This window comes from Emys orbicularis, chromosome 3 (genome assembly GCF_028017835.1).
Source record: "Emys orbicularis isolate rEmyOrb1 chromosome 3, rEmyOrb1.hap1, whole genome shotgun sequence".
Taxonomy (NCBI): Eukaryota; Metazoa; Chordata; order Testudines; family Emydidae; genus Emys; species Emys orbicularis.
Window position 1 is genome coordinate 50,144,387 of NC_088685.1, and position 25,441 is coordinate 50,169,827.

Here is a 25,441-nt window from a genome sequence, read left to right on the forward strand (position 1 = left end):
GGTCTGGCAGGGTTCAAAGCCTGGGTTCTTGGGCATAGCCTGCACTCAAGATCGTGGATGAAAGGCCCAAGAAAAACAAAGGCACAATTCAGGCCAAAGAAAGGGAGGTGGAACCCCCGCTCCCCCCTTTTAAGTGAAAATTGTGCTAAATAAAAATAAAGAAAAGAATACTTAGAAAATACAGAAATGTTAGTGAGAGGTATAGCAAGGCACTAGGCTAGCTGGAGGACACCGCAATGCTCATCTCAAGCCACAGGCAGCTGAGGGAGAACTGGAGTGGCAGCAGTTCCGCCTCTCACTATATGCCCTCATACCGGAGGACCAGGATGTCTAGGATGGAGGTATGGATCCACGGATATTGCTGATGAAAAATCTCTGATCCAGAGTGCACAGGCATGCACACATCTTGAAATGGAGCACCCATAGGGACACTACTCGAAAAAGAGCCAGCTACACACAATACCTTATGTGGCCACTTAAATGTGTCCCCTTCCCACTCTGGTAGAGTCTGACCTAGACAATCAGAATTGCTTAGAAATATTACTCAGTGTCTCCCCCGGTGTCTTAACATGGTAAATGGGTTCCTCCTTTGCTAACTGACAGTCAAGCAAGGGAAAAAATGCAAATAAGTGAGGCAATCTGACCACCAAGTCTCACTCACAGAGCTCAGTATAGGGTAAAGGATCCCCGCAGACCCACTCTGTATCTCCTTTCCCTAAAATAGCACTCTTGTGGGAGGCAGGAATGAAGCCACCTTCAACTGAAGAATCATGGGAGAGGAGACATTATTGCCTCCAATGCTCAATGGATGAGAGTAGCCCTCACCTATTCCAATTCAAAGTACTTTTATTTTGTAAGAAAATGAAAACTGGTCTGGGATCCCATCCCTTCCCCCTCCCATTCCTTCTTTACTGGAGGTAGCATGGGTATTACTAGTGCTGTAGTAACTCCTGCAAGATGAGGAAACAGACCCAGAATTGGATGTACATTGTGCAGAAGGCAGAGATCATTTATATAAGCTGTATACCCAGTTGGTTCTGTAGCTCCTAGGTTCAGAGTTGTGTTCCTTCTATATTAGTGGCCTTGTGCCCCGACTTTACCTCTGGATAGGTCAGCCTTCTGTAGTCAGAACATGTCACATTTTGGGATCTTCACATCCCAGAGGGCAGACTATATTTTTTTTCTTAAGAGTGCTGCAAAATATCTTGTTCTCTTAAATGTTTTCATATTTGTAAATGTATTTTATTAACATTTTAAAATATTTCCCTCAGAACCAAATGTGAAATTAAATCTTTCGAGTAGCACAAAAATATTTATGGAAACCTTTGCGCATATTAACCAGGACAAAGAACAACAACAGAAAAACAGTGGTGTTCTATCAAGAAATCTTTGAGTACCTGCTGCTTAGGCAAGTCTGCCTTTTCAGCCTTTTCTCTTTCTCCCTTGCTGAGGGTCTTGCTGATGTTTGACACCCATTTCAGTAAATCCCCAGCTTTCTCAACATGCTCTTTCTTTTCCTCTTCCATTGACTTCTGGGGGGTAATGTGCATCGTAAAAAATACATTTATTTAAACAGTTGAGATATTAAGTTGTCAGAACCACAAACTCTCAATCCTCTCATAATGCCACTATTACCACAAAAGCTACAATAGTTTGAGTAGTTTTATTTATTTATTTTACCTTATGCATTACTGTCACCTATATGAAAATATATATGTATATGCAATATAACTGGAGACATTAATAGAGGTAATTCCTCTAAGATAGTTGCACAGATTCTAAAATGGCTACGGTATATACATATTCACACACACACACACACACACACACACACACACAAACCATTTTATAGACAGTACAGAAATAGATTAACCTCCCAGCCACTACTCAATAATTAAAATCTAAATAATGCTTGTAGTCAGAAAAGCTAAACATCTTTGAACTGCTGCCTTTGCGTTAGCCTTATATGCCTATAGCCAGCACTGGGTATCACACTTCCGGAGTACACTGGGATAGGTTACTAAATTACATTTAAGAGGAAATACACTGTTATTATAGTCTTCGAACCAAGATATACTGAAAAATAATCAGAGGAGTCACCATTTTGTCTGCAATAAATATATTATGAATTTGTAGTTTGTGTCAAATAGTATATGATTTTTAACCAGAGTTTTATAGTAGTTGGAAACTTTTCAGTACTTAAAAATGTGTTGAAACGCTTTCACTTATCACAAGAAAAAAGGAAAGAACATTTTAAAATGGTTTAAAAAACTAAGCACTTCATATCAATACATCTTATCTCGTACATACTGCAGCTGTATGAAAAACTAATTGCACTGCTCCATGTTTTCTCTGAAATCAGTGGAAAATCATGTTGATGAGAAATTTAAACAATACCACTCCAGACTACAAATGTATGACCTAATTCTGCAAATGCTAAATATATGTGAGTAGCTTTATGCATGTGAGTAATCTCGTGTGCATAAGTGTTCCAAAGATTTAAGCCTAAATCTCTACACCACATTTTGATACCTTTGTAATATAAAATATTTGTTTTTTTAAGATTTAAGAGCAGTTTGAAATGCCAAATCAAGACATAATGGCTGGATGAAATATTGTAATATTATACACAAAACAGTTCCTATTTTGAAGTCAATGGGACTTTTGCCTAATGAAACCATGTAAACACTGCAGCACTTCACGCCTATTATGAACTTTATTCCTTTATGGTGTCTAACTTGTATAGTATGTTATCACTCTCACATGATTACACAATAGTATTAGTAGTTCCCCACCAACAGCCTAGTGATCAATGGGAGTCTTTACTGAATGGACTTTGGATCTGGCCCAAAAGTGAGTACCAAAATCACTGTTGGATTACGAAGCATAATAAAGACTAGAAATTCCTATCTTAATGGGCTCAGTTGCTTCTAATAATCGTAGCCCTGTGTGGCAATCAAAAATAGATTTTTCCAAGGCTTCTTTGTATGTTAACTTCTTCTTTGTTTTGGGGCATGTAATGGCTTTAACATGTGACTTGTCATCTTTCATTTTTGTAGCTGTGATAGCATCAATAATGCCATTCTTAATAGCATCTTCCACAGACAACCTGCAATGAGATTTTGGATCTATCAGTCCACCAGTCAAGTATTGATACTGCAGGCAGCGAATGCCTGTGTCTTTGTTCAGGACATTTACATTCATAGCTTCAATGGCTGATATAATTTTGTTTGTTACAGGATGAATGATCCCAGTAAAGACTAACTCACACTGTTGAATTTGCTTAGCACTTATTTCATCAATTAACTCCCTTTGCAAAGCTTCTGAAACACTGTATTTTTTCCCAGTAAATGGATCAATTATGCCTCCTGTACTGGCTTGAGCTTCAAGACACCTTATGGCAGTAATTCTATCCACCAAGTTTTTGCGTGAGGCTTTTAGAACTGTAATTCTTTCATTGGTGTCAGAAAGCCAGTATCCTGCAATAGGGCTGTTCAAATCTTTACATGGTCGTGAACTGCTCAGCAAAATATCACCAAACTCATTAGCTGTGATGAGGCCTTCCTTATATTTGTTGACTAATGTTCTGTCAATTGTACCCTGTGTTAATGCCTCTTCAATATTAAACTGTATTCCAGTTTTGAGATCTGTTAGCAAAAGAGAAGAGTTTCCACGGGAATCAAAACATGTAGACTCCTTCCACTGAAATTCCCATTCTAATAGCTCAAGATATGTACTTTTATCAATTAAATCCCTTTGATAAGCCTCATATGAAGTCATTTCTGTTCCAGTTTTGATGTCTACTACGGAAATCTTATGAACTTTTTCTGCTGATGGGCTAGTAATTTTTCTGTCCCCAACTGGAAGCAGAACACATTTGCTATCTACATCAAACACACAAATTTTCAGCAATTCATAGTAGTACATGGCTTGCCTATTATTTGGGTTTTGAAAACATTTTGCATTACTAGAAGTTTCATGTAAAAATTTTAAAATTGTGTTATTTAGCAAGCCTAGCTGCACTGCGACATCTGGAGGAATACGAACACTTCTTACAGGGTCAATAATTCCCCCACTTGCAACCTGGACTTCAAGAATATTTTTACCTTTTTGTCTTTCCAGGATTCTAGCTTCAATAGCTTGATACACTGATATTATTTTACCAGAACAATAATATCCTAAAACTGCTTTCTCTGCCTCAAGTAGTCTACCTTTGAATTCATTATCTACAAGTCCTCTAACAATTGAGTCATCGACAGAATATTTCTGACCTGTTGTGGGATCAATGATGAAACCCGTGGCAGCCTGGGCTTCTAAAAATGCTAATGCTAATGTTTTTTCAATTATTCTTTTCTTTGCTGCTAAAGCAAAAGAGATTATTTCTTTGCTGGATTCAATGTACAGCCCAGCTATAGCAGTAGGCTTAGTTAAAAACATTTCAAGACTTTTCTGAACCTCATCAAATGACTTCTGCCCTGAATGGAGCTGTTCAACTGTGCTCCTGTCTAGAAGCTTCACTTCAACCAACTGCCTGGCAGTTACATCATGTCGGAGACCTTGAAATTTAAGATCATCTTCCCCAGCAGAATATTCATAGTGAACCATATCAACATTCTTCATATTCTTGCCCTCTAAGAAAGAGCTAATCTTTGGAAAATCTTCTCCCCTTAAACCTTCAGATGTTTGGTATCCCTCAAACATCCTGTCTTCATTACCAAGATTCTTGTCATTTTCTTGTTTTAATGTTGTAACTTCAACAAGCACATCATATTGCTTGCTCTTCACTATCTGTAAACAGGAATTTTTTGACACAATGAGCAATAGAGCTGGAGAACGTAATTTGCACTTTACACAATTCAGTCCAAAGTCCACCACCAGAAGAATGCAATGGAGAAAGTGAACAGCAGAAATCATGAATAAGAAATTTTATTAGCCTGGATAGCACAGAATATAATTAACTAGATTTTTTTTTTAAAATTGTACACCTCAAATATTTATTTAAAAGGGATAGATTAATGGGAATGTGGCTGAAATGCAAGGTAGAAATTTTATTCTGTGCTTGTTATTACCTGCACTTATTGATATCACTCAATGCACTTTTAACCGTAACTGAGTATAATCACTGTATGTGAATTTCTATAATGTACATAAACCTTTAACAAACAAAAATATAGATTCAAATAATCCTATTGCAAATATTTGAGTATTTTAGTCTTTTTTTGTATTCACAGATAAGCAGAAGAAGTCCCCATACACCAGAATAAAAAAAAGTATACAACAGAGAGCATAGAAGAGCAATACCACATTTTAAAGAATGGAACAGTAAAAACCAGCACCAGAGCAAGGCAAATGTCAACAAAACTTAGAGTATACCTCCAAAGGGTGCATGAGCTTTACTAGTCCCGTTCCATGTTTTTCTTCTTCATGCCAGGAAGTGTGAAGATTTTTATCTCTTAATTTGTCTATTTCTGATATTTTTGTCATAGGGTTTGTTTTATCAAAAGTTATCTGGAGCTGGGTGCTTGTCTGAGAAACAAACTCTGTAAAAGACTGTTGGCCTGTATCATCTTCTAGGGATTGGTTTGTTCTTGACAACTGGAGCTGTGCCTCTTTTAGTTCTGTATCATCAGCACCCAGGTGCAGCTTCTTTTCTCCTAATCGATCCATTTTAAACCCTGGAATGTTTATATCAACCTGTCTCTCCTGTTTCTGTCTTAACAACGAAGAAGTAGTTTTTGCACATGGATGAAGTTGTTCTAAATCTCTAGGTGAGGTTTCTCCCAGGTAATTAAACTCCCTTACCTTCTTCTCACAGTCCAATTTGAATATAGAATCTTTTATGTTATGATGTTGCTTAACTCCATTCTGAAACATTAGGAACTGGTGTTCACGTTCCTTCATTGGCACGTCCATATCCTGTTTTAGGGTCTCCACCATACGCCTCTGTACCTCCAATTCCTCCTCAAGTTTCCGATATTTCTGAAAATAATCCATTTCAGCATGCTTTCCTTGTTGTAGTTGCTCACGACATTTCTGAAGTCTTTCTTGCAGATCTTCAATTTGCATCTTGTACAATTTAATATTCTCTTCAGCCATATTTTTTTCTTGCTGAAGAGTGACACATTCCAGTCTTATACCCGAAATGTCATTTTCAGTGATGCTATGGGATTCCAGTAGTTTTTCAACTTTTTTTCTAAATTCCTCTGCAGAATGTTTAAACCTAATGGACTCTTCCTGAAACAGAGCCATCTTTTTGCGTGCCATTTGTTCATCTAGGGTCTTTTGATAGAATTCATCCTGCAGCTTCTTCAGTTTACTATTTAGCTCTTGTATATGAGCTTGCTGTAGCTGTATTTTCTGCTCACTCAACCTCTTTTCAACAGTGAAAGCATTTAGTTGTGCATTTAGATTTTTAACCTCTATCTCAGTGTTCAGTTTGAAAGCACTCTGCTTATCACACTTCTGTTTAAATTCGCTGGCTAATGTTTTTGTTTTTATTAGGTCATCTTCTAGACTTTTGACTTTACTTATGAATTCTTGCTCGATTATTATCTGCTTGTGCAACTGTTCATTTGTGGTACGTAGCTGTTCTTTAAAACCATCTGCTAGGGTTTTTAAGGCATCATTTTTTCTCTGAATACTTTGTTTCTCCAGAATGATCCTCTCTGATTCAGACTGAATTTGTTGCATCATTATTTTGGTTTCAGTATTCGATCTGGTAAGCTCCTCGACCTTTTGTTTCAATGATTCTGCCAAACGATTGCTTTTGGCCAAATCATCTTTCACCATTTGAATCTTCTGTTGGTTTTCATTCTCTGCTCTTGTCTTTTGAAGCAGCTGTTCCTGGATTTTTTTATACTGATCTTGCAGATTATTTGCTTCTCCTTTGCATGACTGTGTTCTTTGTTCAGCTATCAGCTTCTCTTTCTGGAGAGAGTTGATTTGTGAATTTAAATGCTGAACAGTGATTTCAATTTGTGTGTGGGATCTAGTCAATTCCTCTACTTCCCTCTTTAATTGCACCTTTTCCTGCTGAAGAAATTTCAGCTCTTCTTGATAATTTATTTTAATTTTCTTAAGATCTATGGCCTCTTGCATTACCTCTTCAGCTTTACCTGTGGTTTTGTGCAGCTGCCTATCGAGTTCTTTCAATTGTTGCAAATATCCCTGCTCTACCTGATCTTTTTGGTCCAACTCAATTTTCAGACATTTAAGTGTATTATTGGCATCATCTAATTTCTCTTTTAGTAAACGAGCCTTTTCTTCAGCTGATGCTTTTTGAAGTTCAAGATCATTCAGTTCGTATTTTAGATCTTTAATGTTTTTTTCAGCCTTTTTGTTGGCAATAGTCAGCTCATCTACCTGCTGTTTAAGCTCCTCTACTTTCTTTATTTCTTGTTTTTTCTGGAAACCTATAATTTCAGAGTCAACCCGATAATGCTTGTCTTGCACAGATGTGCAAGTTGACTGCACGCTTTCTCTTATTAAGGAATATCTGCCTTCAACTATTTGCCTTCTAGCTTCAGTTTTCTCTTTTTCTTGGGGCTTTTTTTCTGCTAGATTCCCTTGATACTCAAAATCTTGTTCCATTTGCTTTATTAGTTTCATAAGCTTTTCCTCTCCTTCTGTTTTTTTCCTCAGTTCTGCCATTAAAGCTTTTTTCTGCTGCTCTAAATCCTGAAGATTTGTGTCTTTCCTTCTCAGGTGCTCTTCAAGTTTTCTTCTAGTAGCAGTACTTTCCTCTATTTGAGTTCTAAAAGCTCTGAGGTTTTCTTCAACTATACTTCTTTGAGCCTCTGCCTGCAAGGTGAGCTGCCTTACATGTTCTAACTCCTGCTCTGCAGCTACTTTCTCTTTTGCAATGCTCTCTAGCTCTGTCTGATACCGCTTTGCCTCTTGCTCAGCCTTGGTTTTCTGAAAAGATATCTCTTCCACATACTTCTGCTGTTTCTTCAGCGCATCTTCTGCAGCTTCCTTTACTTTGGGGAGTTCCTGTTCTACATGGAACTTTTGTTTCTTCAATTCCTCTAACATCTTCTCAAGCTCATTTATCTTTCCCATAAGTTTTCTGTTCTCATCAATTGTTGACTTTTGTTGCTCCATCAGATCTGAATATGCTGCATGTGCTGATGCCGCCTCATTGTTTATAATCTATAAGAAAATTTAAAATATACAAATATGTTTAAATCTGTTCTTTTTTAATATAGCATGTGAAATCTGTTGTATTATTTTCAAGACATAGTTGAAAATACTTACTAACATGTATTCGGCATGTCAATACAGTAGGATGAGCAGTTCCCACCACCATCACCTTCTCCTTACATAGTAAGCTTCAGACAAGAAACCGTTAGTTCAAGATGAAAAAATCCTTCATAAAGGAATCCGCAAAGGGGAGAAATCCCAAAGAATCTCTTTTGTTACTCAGGAAGCACTTAACGGTTAGAAAAGTCAGACAGCCACTTGCATATGCTCTTGCTCAAAACAAATAGCTACAACAAGTAATGAACAAAACACAATATGCAAGGATCACACAGGTCAAGGAAGTTCAGCATTTCCAGTTTGGTTCAGTAGGAATTTAAAGCGTTTTATGTTTACAACAGACATAATACAACACAAATTTGGAAATCTCTCCAAGAAAAGAAACAATACATGAAGCTACACTCAGGATGTGTCCACACTAGGAAAAAAGGTGTTTTCTTACCATGTGTTAGCTAACACGTGTTAACTAGGAGCTGGTAAACTCTTAATGAAGAGAGGGCAGTTAGTAGTTTCCACGCATAAGCAGATGGAGGTAGACACTAGGAGGGAGAAGAGGTTTCATCTCGACCTGCTAACGTGTTCAAACTGCAATTGCCTTGTCTTCACTAGAATTTTATCATGTTAGCTAACTTGAGGTAAGAACACACCTTTCTTCCTAGTGAAAGCAAGGCCTACTGTGAGGTGAAAAGCAAGCAATTTTTCTAATAAACAGAAGGTTATTTTATTTTAACAGACTTGCCTGATTTCAGTTGCAATGAGACTACACTTACATATCTCAAGAAGTGCTAATGAAAAGGCAGCTTCATTCCCTCTTTTCCTCCTTCGCTTGGATGATTTTAAATAAACACTTAGAATAGGTATACACTGAAAAAAAATAAAAAACAACCTGCAGCAGCAAGTTTCTGAGCCTGGATCAACTCAGGCTGTGGGGCTAAACACAACATTGTAGACGTTCGGGCTCAGGCTGGCACCTGGGCTCTGCAACCCCACAAAGGATGTGGGTCTCAGAACCCGAGTTCCAGCCCAAGCCTGAAATTCTACACTGCTATTTTTAGTCCCGCAGCATGAGCCCCACAGGCTTGAGTCTGTTGACCCAGGCTCTGATACTTGCTGCTGTGGGTCATTTATTGCAGTGCAGACATACCCTTACAAATGTTGGGATTAAACTGGATCAGCTTTGGAGCATCTCCTTTTATGCTGACAGTTACACAACAAACATATTAAATGTAAAGTGTTTTTAGACAATTAAAATTGAGAATCTGATTGCAGTTGCATCTAGGATCACAAATTAAGTTTTCTGTTATGCAATCTTGCGCTCTTTCTGATCAGCAATGTAAAGCATCAGCTGGGAGATATACATTATGATATTAAAATGTGATTAAGTAAATTCAAAATTATTGAAAAAAATCAATTGTTTTGCCATCTCTAAATCGATACTGATTAATAGATTATTAATATATTAATTTTTAGTTATGCTCAATCAACTTTAAATCAGCTCCACTTTCAGATCTTTTTGTCCAAGATTCAAATATTGAGTTAGACTGATTTTTGAATGACAATTATTTTTAATTAGAGTTTGATTTGCATTAAGAGGAAACCACTGGTACCTCAATATTTTTTCTGTTCTTTTTTCTCTTCATAACCCATGTCATTACTTTTTATTTGCTTTTCTTTTTCCCAGAATGGATGTTCAGTTTCGGTGTTTTCATATTTTACTGTCTGGAGCTTATAGTCTATTCCAGGTACCTTGGTGCTAGGATTTTTACCTTTACTCTGCATTTCTGCAACCAGCAATAAAGCTTCATCCTCTACACTCTGTTTGTTCAAGCTGATGCCCGTATTGGCCAAACTATGAATCTTAATCTGTGTCAAATTCTCTTTATTTTCTCTACTGTCATTTCTAAATTGTGTTTTGCTAATTCAGTTTCTGAAAATGGGAAAATATTCTCTTCCCTTGGAATTATTTCTTTCATTGAACTGGCTATTTTTACATTTGTCTCCCCTAAACGTTGTGCCTCTAAATCTGGACCACTGTGTATTCCTGACTTTTCAGAATTTAATATAAGTGTTTCTGAAGCATTTTCTATACACTGATTCTCTGTGGTATTTCCCTTAGAAAAACCAAACAGATATGCAATATTTGCTTGAACTATATTCTTTGCTTGAGTTGGATTTAGAGTTGATCTTTCTGGAAAGTTGTTTTCTGCTACAAAACAACTGTCATCCAAGGGGGCATTATGGAGTTTGTTTGCGTTCCCTTCACCTGCATCAGAAATGCTTGTCTTCCTCACAGGCTGCAAGTTCAGCTTTGTTGTCTTTTCACTTCCCTTGTATACTTTCATCTCTCTGGGGGTGGTTTCTTGCTTTACAGTTGATATAATTTCATCACTCTCTTGCAACTCATTGTCTTCAGAGTTTACATTGTCACACACATTGTCACTACTTCCTTTGAGGCTATGATCTTTAGCATGTAGATTTTTAGCAAGCGGTCTCATTGAAAGATGTTCTTGTTGCCTGTTCGGGTTGGCATCCACAGCATACCTTCCAGTCTTTTGAATGACATCATCTCTCTTCATCATTAGCTTAAAGTTAGTTTCTGAATACACCCCAAGTTTCTCCTTTGTTGGAGCATCTTCCCTTGCTCTTCTTAAAACATGGTTTCCACTAATACTTCAGAAAACTTCTTTGGCTCTCCCCATTTCCTGTCTCATTCCATCAGCAATTGGTTGATTTCACGCCGCACCAGAATCGTCATTTATATTAACACTGACACAAATTTGACATGGAACTGGATATCCTTTTCTACCATTCTCTGTGTTTTGATGCTGTTTACCAGAAAGGGTGGTTATTTCCTTTCTTGTATATAGCTGCTCTTCCCCATTATTTCTACCAGCACTTTCTTGACCATGAGGCTTCAATAGTTGCTTTGATGTTCTGTCCGTTATGATTTTATCACCTCTGTCAGTATTGAATTCTTTTATTTGAATTTCCACCTTCTCTCAGATTTACTATGAGAACTATCTTTCTGCAAATCTCTCTCGTCTATTGGATTTTCGCCTACTGTGTTTTTCTGTCTTTGTTCAACTGCTTCATCACATCCCAAAGGTTCAAAAACTTCAGCTATCATCATGGTTTTCTGGAATTCAGCCTCAGCAGGTACACGCTGAGCTGACAGCACACAGGTTTAAATTTAGATTTTAAATTTCATAGACTTCATAGCAAGGGCCTTATTTTACCCTTCTTCTGTGCACCAAACTCTGAATGATATCACTCAGAATTCTTAACAAAGACAAGGATAGAATAAAGTCCTGAATGCCAGAGGAAGAGATTAGAAGTATAATCCCAGAAAAAAATGATGATTGTTTCTGCTTTGAAATAGAAAAGCTCCATGATACGCTACTTTGATTCCAAAAGGAAGCTTATTATATTGTTTTGCAATTAGAAAGCAACCTTACATTATCTACTAAGAAGTTATCAAGGAAGTAGAAGTCTGCATATGTTTTTCAAAAGACAGTCTTGAAGACACAGCTCGGAACAGACAAAAATGGTTTATAAAATTCAATTATTTTTGAGAAACGTGACACCAACCAGCCAAACCCGACAAATTTCTTCGTCTCTAGATATTTTTCTTTTTTGTTTTCATTTTTACCAGCAGTGTGAATTATACACATAAAGGCTACTTAGCATGTAAAGGTGATATCTCATGCAACGGATGCTACATGGTTAAAAAAAAAAAAAGATGCACACTTTTCATATTTATGTTATCAGTCTGTTCAGAGGTATGCGACAGGAAGAACATGCAGCAAAGACAAAGCTGGCAGCAAGATTATTTAACATCCCTTTAAGGATCCAGGGTCTTGTCCAATGATTATGTAAATAAATATTAAAAATTAAAACTTGTTAAAATAACTCCAATCCTGTTTTACGTATTTTTTATACTGGACAAACCATACAGTATATTATTTGGCAGAAAAGCTATAAGGATACAGTGTATAAATTAAGACCCTATCATCCTTAAAGAGTAAATATATAATTGCTTTAGAAACACACGATATTTTTAAAGAAAGTAAAGAGTAGATAATATTCTTTGTTTAATTCTTTAAAGCATTGATTTAAACTATGTATTTCTGAACAAATAGTTTATAGTCTCCATTTATTCTTGTTAACGAGACCTCATGCTCACTGTGAAAAAAATTCATTTGCCTCAAAGAATCAATGCAGAAGAATGACAAAAGAAAAAAGAAGCCTAAACATTTAAAAGTCATTGAAGCAAACTTAAGGAATTAGTGAAGGGGTTATTGCACTCCCCTATTTAAATAAAAAATTCCTTATCCATTAAAAGCAAGCTAGTGTGCACACCGCAGGTGAAATTCAACCCTGTGCAGAAGGATAACGGAAGACCTAAGCACCGCTTAGGTCCTACTTAAGCACAGTAACTAGGACTTAAATAGGACATTAATAGTGCATGGGAGTTGGGCTGGCTCTCTGCACAGGGGCAAATTTCAGCTTGCATTTGTAAGTACAGCATATATCCAGCCCTAAAATATACACCAAATAAATACAGTCCACATTCCAAATATCCAATGTGGTTTTTGCTGTAAAAATAAAACTTCAAATGAAACGTTCAAAAATTAAAAAGCAAGTATTGTCTATCTATGAATATAGATGATGAATTATGATTTATAAAGATGGACGGCTTGTGGTAGAAATTTAGGTTATTTGCTTTACAGAGCTATACTTTAATATTTTCCTTGTTTTTTAGAAATAAAAAAGTGTAAAGAAATGTTTTACTCAAAGGGACCAAACACCGCCAGCTAATTTGTGCCAGGTCTTAAGTAAAACTGTCCCGGTGCATTATAATTTCTCCTGTCCTGTAGATAATTTCCTTCTCTGCAGAATTCAGTGAATCACAGTGGGTCCCTGTAATGTGACCCTCCCATCTGGAAGGACTGATGGAATGTGAGGACTTTGCAAATATACATCAGTGCTTATAAGAATGATAGGCGCACAGTCCAATATCCATATATTCCCATGGTTGTGCAGTATATAAGGCATTTCAGTTCTTAGTATTTCCAGCTAAAATTATGATCCAAGTCCAATAGTTGTTTTATTGCCCCCAACAAAATGGTTTCTGTTTTCCTGTGACCTACCTCCTCTTCTTCTAGTCTTTTCAAAGAGTCACCAGCAAATTTAATATACTGGGTCATCAGGGTCACCAAGGCAGTATAGCGTGTTCGTAAATCCATGAACTGCATAGAAATAAAAGAGGAAAAGGGAAGGGGAAAATGGTAGCACTCACAGTGACTTCGAATGCATTAAATAATGTCCAAGAACTACTTCTAGACTTAAACTGGCCTTTAGGAAAGTTATATATGGCACAGAGCTCATAAGACAAATCTTGATCTTGGTTTAAGGGACACAATAGTCATAAAGAACCACATAAACAGGCTGTCCACAGGACCAACTGATCCTAAGAATGGTCAGCCTGGTATGTAAGAGGCTGAATGGAAGCGACCTGTATCTGCTAGGTATGTAACTGGTGTGGTGAAACTCGGGGGGGGGGGGAGAATATGAGGAAAAGAAACTCATGGAAATAATCTTCCTACTCACAAAGATCCTAACTCATCTGGTACTGGAGTTACTGTAGCACTAGAGTGGAATTTTCAAAAGTACCAAAGTAACTTGAATGACATTTGTGCTCCTATGTCATCCTGGGGCTTTGGAAAATTCCACCCCCTAGAGGTGGAAATTTTCCAAAGCCCCAGGATGACATAGGAGCACAAATTCCACAAATAGGCTGCAGAGAGGCACTGCCTCTGAATCTGCTACAACAGTGACTTGTGGCACCACAGTGATGGTGAAAGCGCCCCCTGGGGTGGCAGCCTGAGACATGATCTGGCCCACTGTATTAATAAACAGTTTTATTTTTCTCTGTTTTCTATGTTTCTCATCCAAGTTTTTCATGGGCATTTTGTTAACTGTTAATCAACACCAACATCCAGATATAAAACCAGATACTGTGAAATGTATAACATTCATGTCAGGGTTTGTCTATGTACAGTAAGGATCATGTGTGAGGTTACTATATTTAATTATTAATAAATCCCAGTCTTGCATTTCCTCCACTCTACAACAGGCTGCTAAATGAATGTACATTTCCCTGTCAAAGAACATCCAGCTACCTCTTGTATAATGAAGTCAGATGAGCTCTGCATTCTCCGGCGTTTCACTGGGGATTTTTGTTGTGAGTCAACCATAGCCCTGTATGTCATTGTCTGCAGTTCATAATCCTGTAAAAATAATGCAGTCAGAAAAGTTATCAGCACTCTCTATCAAATTGACATTGAATAAAGTATTTATAATGCAATTTAGCAGCAAAGCACCACTGCTTAAATGTTGTATCCATTGTACAATACCAGCATACATGTAAAGGACACATTATCAAATTAAACTGTATTATATGTGTATAATCTTTCTTACCTTTACTGAAGCTGAGTATTGCTCTGAATATTTCTGGCATTCATCTATTTTATTTTGTTTCATTTCAATTTCAGAAACCAGCATCTGTAAAATATATGTGTATATCTTCAGCATAATAATAATAATAATAATAATAATAATAATGACTCTTTTCTCTCCCTTTGTTATGGCTGATAAGTATTATTATGATAAGAATTTCTAAGTTGCCCACCATCATACTATTTATAGCACTGCTTGCATTTCAGTGTTGTATAGCTAGTTGGAATCCTGGGTCCTGATCTAAATCCTAGAAAGTCAATAGAAAGACTCCTATTGAGTTCCATGTGAGTTAGATCCAACCCAGCATGAGTACCGCTGGTAGAATACTGTAAAAACAGTGCCTGCATCCTGGCCAACACACTGGGACTGAACTGGAGACCTGCAGGGCTAAAAGCTGCTACATTTTTAGCTAAAGAGACAGGTTCTTTAATGAGGGCTGTCACAGACTCACTTCCTCGGTGGATCAGGCACAGAGTGGGACCTGAAATACACACTATCAGGGGATTACATAAACATTTGGATGACACCCAAACAGTTGTTTGACTGTGGCATGTTCATACCCCTTTATTATTCACTATTATCGAACATTCACGCAAAGTGGTTCTGTTTGCCTAACATTTAGGGAATGGCTGTCCTTCCTGGGCTCAATCCTGTAAGGTGCTGAGCACTCTGGTGCCAATCCAGTAAAGCACTGCAGCACTCCCTTAACTGTCAGAACACAAGCAGTCCTATTGAAGACTTTGTGTGAATATTTTCATGGACACAATAATCATGAGTAGCACTGAATCACACTTTACATTTAAAATGATGGCGTTATAGAGGAAGGATGGCCCAGAGGTTAGGACACTGGCCTAGGAGTTGGAGAGCCCACTTTGCCACAGACTTCCTGCATGATGTTGGGCAAGTCATTTTGTCTCTCTGTGCCTCAGACCCTCATCTGTAAATAAGATTAACAGCACTTCCCAACCTCAAAGAGATGTTGTGAAGATAAAAGACTGGCGTGCTCGGTTACTACAGTAATAGGGGTCATAGAGATATCTGAGATAGGTAAAGGGCGATTGACATCACTGCTTTAAATATTAAATATTTTTGCTTTTGTTAGTAAAGCCCCATTAATTTTTTATATTTTTGGGGAATTTCATTTTATCCATGCGAAGAGGTGGGGGAGAGGGGTCCTGCCCGGCGGGGAATGGGAGACCCTGGAGGGGGGAAGGTTGTTGTACAGTGAGCCTGCCCCACACTCACCCAGTAGCAGGCGGTTCCTGTCCAGGGGTCTGGGCTCAGCACCCCGCTCCAGGTGTTCTGATGTAGCACTTGGCACTTCCCCTCCATCATGATGACAGAGGGGCGGCCAGACCAAATTTGCACAAGTGATATTGTGACACTGTACACTACACAACTGGAGCAGGGAGCTGGGCCCAGACCTGAGGGACGGGAGCCTCTGCTGTGAGGTGATTTTTTTCATTTCATTTTGGTTTATACTTTGTTTTGTTTTATTTTGTCATATTTTGTATTTTCAATAACCACAGGGCTCCAGTTATTAGTTTCAATACTTTTCCCCAGGGTGGGATTCCCTTTTTGTACCTTTTGCTGGTTCAGCTGTTTAGCCAAAGCTTTGCTGTTTTCTGGTTGGTTTTCTTGAATCTTTCGCTGAGTATCTTCCACTTTCTGAATCCAGGTATCCAGTGTATGGTAAGTATCTTTGTAGTATTTCAGAGATTTACTGATACCCTCTAAGTCACGCAACCTGGTTTAATTTGAGAACAGGAGATATGATTGGGGAGAAGGTACTGTAAAAAATGATGTAAGTAAGTCAACATAACCTTAAAGGTATCAGGTGTCCTAGCTCCATCTATCATCATAATAGGAAATTTAATAGTTTTTACTAAAATATATTAATGGTAGTTTCTACCACAGAGATCCCCAGCTTAATGACAGTCCATAAAGATTAAAGAGGATTTTCACACTAGAGCACCCTCGGAAGAGGGAAAGAACATTTATACTAGAAAAAATTGACTATGGGTCAAACCTTCAATCGGGTTTGGTGTTCAGGGAAGGTCCAGTCACAGCAGAAACACTGCACGTTTCCTAAATTAATGAGCCCAGAAGCAGAAAGGCCATGCACTAGACACAACATTCCCCAGCACACTGTGGAGGAGGCCTCTGCAGAAGCAATTTTCACTGCCATGCAGAAGGACGAGAAGTGGGTGTGTTTTAGGTGTGACCAGTGGGTTTGGTTCTGAGCATGAGACAATGGGGCCAAAATCTGCACTGAAGGAGACCAGCAGACCACATCCTCTACTCCTCCCAAGCGAAGTAGGAGTTGGCACAAAGGCAAAGTCTTTAGATGTCCAAAAATGCTAATGTCAATGATCCTCTTTGGGTAAATCCCTCTTTAAACCATATGATTCTGGAAACTATTGAAAACCCACTCAAGTTTGTGGGCCTGCCATTTAAATCAATCAGGCACAGAGAGTGAAGTGGAAACTGGTTAAGACTCTTCTACTCTGCAGTTAAATGGGAGCAGAGGGGCAGACAAAGGCAAGCTGTGTTATTTCCTGCGAACTGATTCTGGAGTCTACAGAGTGCTTGAGATTCATCTGCTGTAGTCCTAACAATGTGCCTAAAAACCATACAAATATAGCAACCAAAGAGAGAGCAGAGATGTAGGTTCAGAGCAATCTGCCTGTCTGTAACCCTATATTTAACAACTCTGGTATTCTGGTTTGTAATACCTACTTTTGAATCTGCCTTACTTTCAATAATGCTAAGGACATGCTCTGTGCATGTGCATGTATGTGTATGAAACAGAGTGAGTGTGACAGAGGAATTATATTTTGGTATACATATAAACAAATAACAGGGTAAACAAAATAACAATAAATGGTGGGGAAAAAAGAAAAGGAAAGATGTTTAATTGGAACCAATATTTACAAACGTATGTGTATAGTGAGTATCACTGTCAAACGGTTAGGAAGTAGGAGGGTGAACATTTGCAGAAAACAGTCTGTTTACTGCCACAAATTGCAACTACCACAAGCTGTCATGTTTACACTAGAACTCACTGTGTGTTAACAATAATCTGTCAGCATATTCCACACAGATGTCATGTGAGGAGAGTGTTAGGTTCATGTTTGCCCTGTGAGCAGATAGGGACACTTAAGCGTCTCAGAAAGCTACTGTTTTGTCATTTAAATCATATCACTTTGTTTACACATGGCCTACTAGAAAATGAAAAAATTAAGAGTGAAATTTAAAGATACATACACTGCAGCTTAATTTCAGGCAAAAAAGACTACACACTCCAATTGCATGTTTCTTCTACTGAAAAACAGAAGGTAAGGGCCCTTCCCCATAGTTTCTGTGAAAGCCAGTAGCTTAAAGGCTAATAATCATACTGGCATTCAAACTGTTTTCTTTGACTAGACAGCATTTTTGATCAGGTCTTACCAACCACTTTAGTTTCTGGCAATCAGAAGTAGAAGCAATAAAATTAATTAATTATATCGGATTAGTTGACTGATTATCAGTTCCTGCATGGATTTGACTGAGAACATAAGACTGGCCATACTGGGTCAGACCAAAGGTCCATCTAGCCCAGTATCCTGTCTTCCGACAGTGGCCAATTGCCAGGTGCCCCACAGGGAATGAACAGAACTGGTAATCATCAAGCGATCCATTCCCTGTCGCTCATTCCAAGCTTCTTGCAAACAGAACCTAGGGACACCATCCCTGCCCATCCTGGCTAATAGCCATTGATGGACCTATCCTCCATGAATTTATGTAGTTCTTTTTTGAACTGGTGGAACAACCTAAGGACATCTGCTTTTAAGAGGGGAGAAATATGAAACTTTGCAGTGTACAGCATTGTTTCATATAAACAGCAGTATTCTGATACTTCTCTTCAGGGATTCCAGGGTCATAACGAAAATAGGTTTAGTTTGCAAATAATGTTGTTCTGCCTCAATTTGTCCTTAGCTCTAGGGAGATAGAATTAAAGAGAATGAAAACGAAAGGATATGAGGTTGGTTGGGAAAGCATTAAGATGTGAACTTCTTCCCTGTGAGAACAATGGATAAGCGCATTCCAGAATACTGTGTGTGGGTGTGTGTATAATATATATATGACATACACACATTATTATTTGTCTGTGTGTGCGTGTACGTGTGTACAAAAATATTTTAGTAATATTATCCACGGACATAACCAAAATCTAATCAAAGAGTCACATTTCATAGAACAAATGAACTTGAGTTGTATCATGATATTGCATGAACATAATGGATGGTCAACAGGACATACTCCAGGGGCAAATTACTGGTTCTTGGCCAAATCCTGAAGTCCTGATTTCAGTTCTTATGGAGACAAAATTATCACTGAAGTCAATGGGAGTTAAGGACGAAGGACTTGAGGTCTTAGGCCCAATGTTCTTTATCAAGAAGTAAATATAAATCAGACCAGCAACTCACAAGTGAAGGTTATCTCATCAGTCCTACCTATCAGTACTAACTATGGGGGCAGCAGAAAGCATTACCATAAGACAGGAGGCCCTGTTTTGCAGGCATTTTTGCTAGGGGAAAAGGGCAGCATATCTGTGCTGTATCTGGCTAACTACTAAGTGTTATGGTAACGCCCATATAGCATAGTGTTAAACTGAAGATGTTACACACACTTAAAGCTGTGGCTCTTTTTATCACTGTGTGGAAAAAACTCCAGGGGATCATGTGAACAATGGCAGCAGCACCGAAAAGCTAAGCATCCGCCATGTTAGCAAGTTTCCTGAATAGTTAGAAATGCTTTTCGACCAACTCTAATGTTCATTTCTTATTGCTTAAGCAGAAGATAAATTAGCTAAGAAACAACATCAATAGCCTAAAAGATGTTTTGAACACACTACAACATGAAGTGGTACGAACCGGTTTTCAATCTGAGAATGAACATTTTGCCATCTCTCAGACAGCTGATCAGCTTTCTCTTTATGCCAGTCAAAGTCAAGATCTCGTTCCTTATGCGTTTTAAACATTTGATCACTGATCGCCTTGGCTTTCTGCAGTTCATCTTCTAAGGCATGGAATACCTCTCTTTTCTCATCCACTTCAGACCTCCATTGCTAGTATGTAATAAATGATAAGTAAACAAAAATTGTAGCACTGTGTGTGTAAATCAACCCATTGCATATCCAATTTTTTCTGGTTGTTCAGACTGCTCCAATACCAAAATGCCTATGAAATAGTCATGAACTGAAAATTCTGGGTATTGGAGTCCCAATGCCCACACAAATCAAGCACATGGCTTGTAAGTTAGCAAGCTAATATTTGTCTAATAAACTACAGAGGGCACCTTAAAAATCTTCCAATTGTAAAATAGCATTACCTCACTGCTTGAAGTACTTAAATGGGAAATATAAGGGGCTGTACAAATACTGAAGGAAGCTTTTCTATTTATTTAAGAAAGTGGCAAGGTTTTTAGGGCAGCCAGTCTTAATGTTGCCTGGAATCTTCCAATAAAAGACAAAAGTAACTAACTCTCTTGTTGCTGCAGTCACACATCTTTGGAGCCTCAGATATTCCAAGACACTTCCACGTGCAGAGAGAAACACTGCATAGTGAGGTTCATTAGCACTCTTGTTTTGCATGTTATGTGCACAGCTCATACTAACATTTCCAGAGTTATATGTGTATGCAAAATGCAAACTTCTATAAGTGTAAAGTGTCTGTGAGAATTATTTTAACCTACTAAATAATACATTTATTTTCTTATCCTGATTGCCAAAAGGATACAGATTTGTCTAATATAGCAACCTTAAAATTTAGTCTGCTTAAAAGTAGACAAGAAGTCTTTCGCTGCACCACAAATGTAGTCTAACCAAGGGGCTATTATAAAAAGACAATTATTTTACTATACATTATTTTATGATTTACCTATAAAGAAAAAATAGAAAACTCATACCTTTAATGTACCCATAAGGTTCTCAATATTATTCTTGTCAGCAGTGACTGCTTCTTCTTCACACAGTTTAGTCTCATAAAGTTTTACTAGCGCTTCTGCTCCTTGAGTGTTTTTCAGCACCAAATTTACAGTTTTTAACCTGAAACAGTAACCTCTTGTTAACTAATTATGTACTGATAATATTCAAACTGCTCACGTTTTTCAGTCTTGCCGTGTGATATGAGATAACTAGTAATCCTTTTTTTACATTGTAATGACTTCGATAACTCTCTTACCCTTGATCAGTATTATTCATATTTATAACTTTACTGTTTTTTCTATGTACTTTCATTTGGGGCAAAACAGGTGTACATTGAACCGCAGCAAGTGCGAAGTGATGGTTTATTACATACTTTTCTATGTAAATGGAAGACATGGAGTAAACTTGATTCATATTCTGAATGATGACATTGAGCTCAGAACGGAGGGTGGGGACGGAAGGTGAACCAGCAGCTTGACTGAAAAACTCTTCGCATTTATCTGTAATCATTCCCAAATCATCCTTGAGTCGATCCAGATCTTTCTTTAGCTTCTATAAAATGGAAGGTAATTGACAGTGTTTATTTATTCTACATCAGCCTGACAGTGTTCATATATCCTAATATTTTTTATTTCTGTGCTCTTTGTTGAAAAAGTGAGGAATGTATCTGCAGCATAGAAAGACTGAAGACTGGCTATTGATTAGTCCCTTTACCTCCACTGATATATGAGAAAATCACTTAGTCACCCCCACCCTTCTGAGCTGAACCATAATATGCAAGGATCTGGGTCCGTTTGTTTCAAGAGAAAACTATTCATTTTGGAAAACCGCCACTTCCTAGTTGAACCATTCTTTCCCAAAGGCTCACCTCTTGTTCCGAGATCCTAAACACACTTTCATGTAGGTCATCCCTCTCCAGTGGAGTCCGAATCTGTCGGATCAAACGGTCCTCACAGTTCTCCAAGCGAAGTCTGATGTTTCTGACTTCTGAGATATACAGATTGTAAATGGATTCCTCCTGCTCCTCTGTTGAAGTAAACAAAGGCACTGTTTAGGAAATAAATCTAAATTGCCATGCCATATTTCTCTTCCTACTAACAACGGGTTTTGTAATACCTCAAAATATTACAGCTCTTTCAGGGATTGATTCAACTCCCAGAAAAGCCAATAGGAATTTACTTTAATGGGAATTGGATCAAACCCTTAAGTCCTTAGCTGCTACTAGATCATCTCCTTGCACTTCCAAAATTAATGTCCATCAGATTCATAGATTCCAAGGCCAGAAGGGACCACTGTGATCATCTAGTTTGACCTCCTATATAACATAATCTATACAACTTCCCCAAAATAATTCCTATAACACAACTTTTAGAAAAACATCCACCTTGATTTAAAAATTGTCAGTGATGAAGAATCCATCACAAACCTTGGTAAATTATTCCAATGGTTAATTACACTCATTGTTAAAAATTTGCACCTTATTTCCAGTCTGAATTTTCCTAGCTTCAACTTCCCGCCATTGGATCGTGTTATACCTTTCTCTGCTAGATTGAAGAGCCAATTATTAAATATTTATTCCCATGTAAATATTTATGGATTATAATTAAGTCACCCCTTAACCTCCTCTGTTAAATTAAACAGATTGAGCTCCTTGAGTCTATCACTATAAGGCATGTTTTCTAATCCTTTAATCATTCTCATGGCTCTTCTCTGAACCCTCTCCCCAGTTTATCAACATCCTTCTTGAATTGTGGGCACCAGAACTGGGCACAGTATTTCACCAGCAGTTGCACTAGTGCCAAATATAAAGGTAAAATAACCTCTCTACTCCTACTCAAGATTCCCCTGTTTATGCATCCCAGGATTGCATTAGCTCTTTTGGTCACATAGCTCAGATTCAGCTGATTATCTACCACAACCCCCAAATCGTTTTCAGAGTCACTTCTTCCTGGGATACAGCCCAGTTCCAATAAGTATAGCCTACATTCTTTGTTCCTAGATGTAGACGTTAACATGTAGCCGTATTGAAACACATATTGTTTGCTTTCGTATTGCTTGCATATTGTTTACCAAATGATGCAGATTGTGCTGAATCAGTGACCTGTCCTCTTCATTATTCACCCCTCCAGCAATTTTTGTGTCAGCTGCAAACTTTACCATCGATGATTTTTTGTTTTCCTCCAGGTCATTTATAACTATGTTAAACAGTGTACGGCCAAAACCCGATCCCTGAGGGACCCCACTGAAAACAGACCTCCTCAATGATGATTCCCCATTTTCAATCATCAGGGCTACCATCATCCCCTTTGCATGCACACTGGTGAAGTGAATGACTTTACTTCTTCCAACCAGGTGATTTCATTACTGCTATTGTAGCTAACCTCTAGTGGATTTCTTCTTCATCGCTGTGACAGGGATACAGTAAAAGGCTGGAGGACTTGGGCTAGCCAACCCTGATTACAGAACAAGTCACACCTGAGATCAGGATGAATGCCCTAGAGAAAGCAGCAGGAGGCTGCAATGAAGGAAGGAAGCTCAGGAAACTGTAGAAAAACTGCAGTGTGAAGAGCTCCTGCATGGAAGACGCTGATACCAAGGGAGCTGTGACAGCAGGATCCCAGGGAGCAGTCAGCTCCTGTGAGAAAACCTGAATGGCGTTTGAACCTAGACGTTTGGGGACCTAGTGGCTAGTACCAGAAGGCTAAGATCCAGCTAGAAAAAGCTGGAAGGATAGGCTATGAGAACAGACTGGGACAGAAAAAGAACTCCACCAGAGACAGAAGACACCAGAACTAAGAATGGATTTTTATGTGGTGGTGGACTTTATTTTGGGACTCTGAGGACTGATAAGAACTATTTCTGTTATTAAATCAGCCCCAGGCAGAGGGTGTTGTTATTCATGTGAAAGCCTGTATGTAGTTCTTAAGGGGCCCAAAACAGAGGGCTAAAAGGGACAGGGTGCCTGCAAAGTGATGCCTGGTCACAAACTGGGGCTCATTAAATGGCCACCCCACTACAATCACCTATCTAATATTCCAGTTACTAAGTACAATATGTCTCTGCTTATATAGCAAACTATAATGGCAATTTAATCAGTTTTATAAACAATTTCACTTCTCTAAGTCAATAGTTACTTGACAGCATAAGGTATCTTTTCAGCTTTATCTAAGCTTTCATATTTCTGCATCTTAAAAGCAGTCTTATGACAGTAGCTTTTAAAGAGTGGTGATGGGGTATTTTGCAACACTAAGACAGAATGTGTAAGACATTTTTCTTGTGTAACAGAGTCAAATACTATTCTAATTCTGTTCTGAGCTCAGTAAGATATTCAAGATATATTTCAATCCATTAGAAATAAGACTATGAAAAACTACGCCAAATGATAAGCTGCAGTCCAGAGGGTAAATTATTCTTCCAGGAAAAATGTTTTTTGCACACCTTTGAGTAGTACTAACAAATCACCTTCATCTCTAGTAGAATTTACAGTGCAACCTGTCTAAATGATAGCTCTTTATTAATTTATTATAGTTGTCTGTCTTAATGATGTTAACATAATAAAACATGCAGTGCACTGAAGTTCACATTTAGAAAGCAAAATATTCATCAGGTATCATAAAACCTCTTTTAAGGAAACTTTTACACATTTCCCAGCGAGTTGCTCTTACCTCTTTCTGCAGATTTAAGAAGTTCCTGATAGTACTGCTTGCAGACATTAACCTCCCTTTCCAGATGTGCTATATCTGAGCCTGAAAAGATTTTGGAGTCCTGGCTGTCTTCCAGAAACTCATCAAAGCGGGACTGTAAATTGCTTAAAACCTGCTCATGTTCCCCTGGCAACATTGTCTTTATCTAAAATAGAGAATAGATCAGTATAAATGCCAGACATTTTTGTAATGTGTACAGATGATAAAGGTGATACAACTTCTCTAATCACATATATTGAATTCAACATGGTTTGGGCCAGATGTTGCCATTACAGCACTTGCACAGTTGAAGCAGTGTAAAGCCATATCACCCTAGAAGGGGCTTCAGGAGGGAATATGTGTTATGAAGTTGAAGAGGATTGTACGTCCACTGGACTGAGGAATTTGTCAGATACTAATGCAACATAAATAGTGGAGTAGAAAATGAAAGAAAAAAAGCTTCTCTTGTGGAAGCATTCTAAAATATTCTAGCCTTTTCAATGACCTTGTATAGTAACAATTGCTTGTGTCCTTTCTCTGCAAATGCTTCACTGAAACTCAACACACATAGGTCAGTAAAAAATTATTCACGTGTTTGCTAAAGCACCCTGTGTACCACAGATTGTCATGGGCTCAATGTGATCATGTTATAATACAAATAATAGAACATATTACTCTCATAACAGAGCACATGCTTTTTATCACCTATGTTCAGGATTCAGAAGAGCAAATACAATTTGGGAGCACAGCTGGAATCAACACTGGCAGTTTGCACTACTCACATTTTCTCTGTTAGAAACATGGGGGGGGGGGGAAGAACCCATATAAAATCTAGATTAATCAATGCCCTTTCCTACCACCATAAATAGTGTGGGATAGACCCACCTGATCTTAATAGATGTCCCCTGCTCCACAAAATGTAGGGAAAAGCTCAGGGACCCTACTAATATGACTTGAGCGAAAATTCCTTCCCAACCAGAAATTGGGCAATCATTTTCATATGGAGGTCAAT

General features: G+C 38.1%; 1 protein-coding gene across 1 annotated transcript in view; it reads right to left on the reverse strand.

Annotated features, from left to right (window-relative positions):
• DST (dystonin) overlaps positions 1-25,441 on the reverse strand; it is a 434,612-nt gene that overhangs the window by 166,343 nt on the left and 242,828 nt on the right. Inside the window, 10 exon segments of the mRNA XM_065400686.1 lie at positions 1,398-1,532; positions 13,410-13,508; positions 14,442-14,549; positions 14,740-14,823; positions 16,363-16,525; positions 19,695-19,888; positions 20,728-20,866; positions 21,120-21,298; positions 21,615-21,772; positions 24,412-24,595. Of these exon segments, the coding sequence (XP_065256758.1) occupies positions 1,398-1,532; positions 13,410-13,508; positions 14,442-14,549; positions 14,740-14,823; positions 16,363-16,525; positions 19,695-19,888; positions 20,728-20,866; positions 21,120-21,298; positions 21,615-21,772; positions 24,412-24,595 (1,443 nt within the window).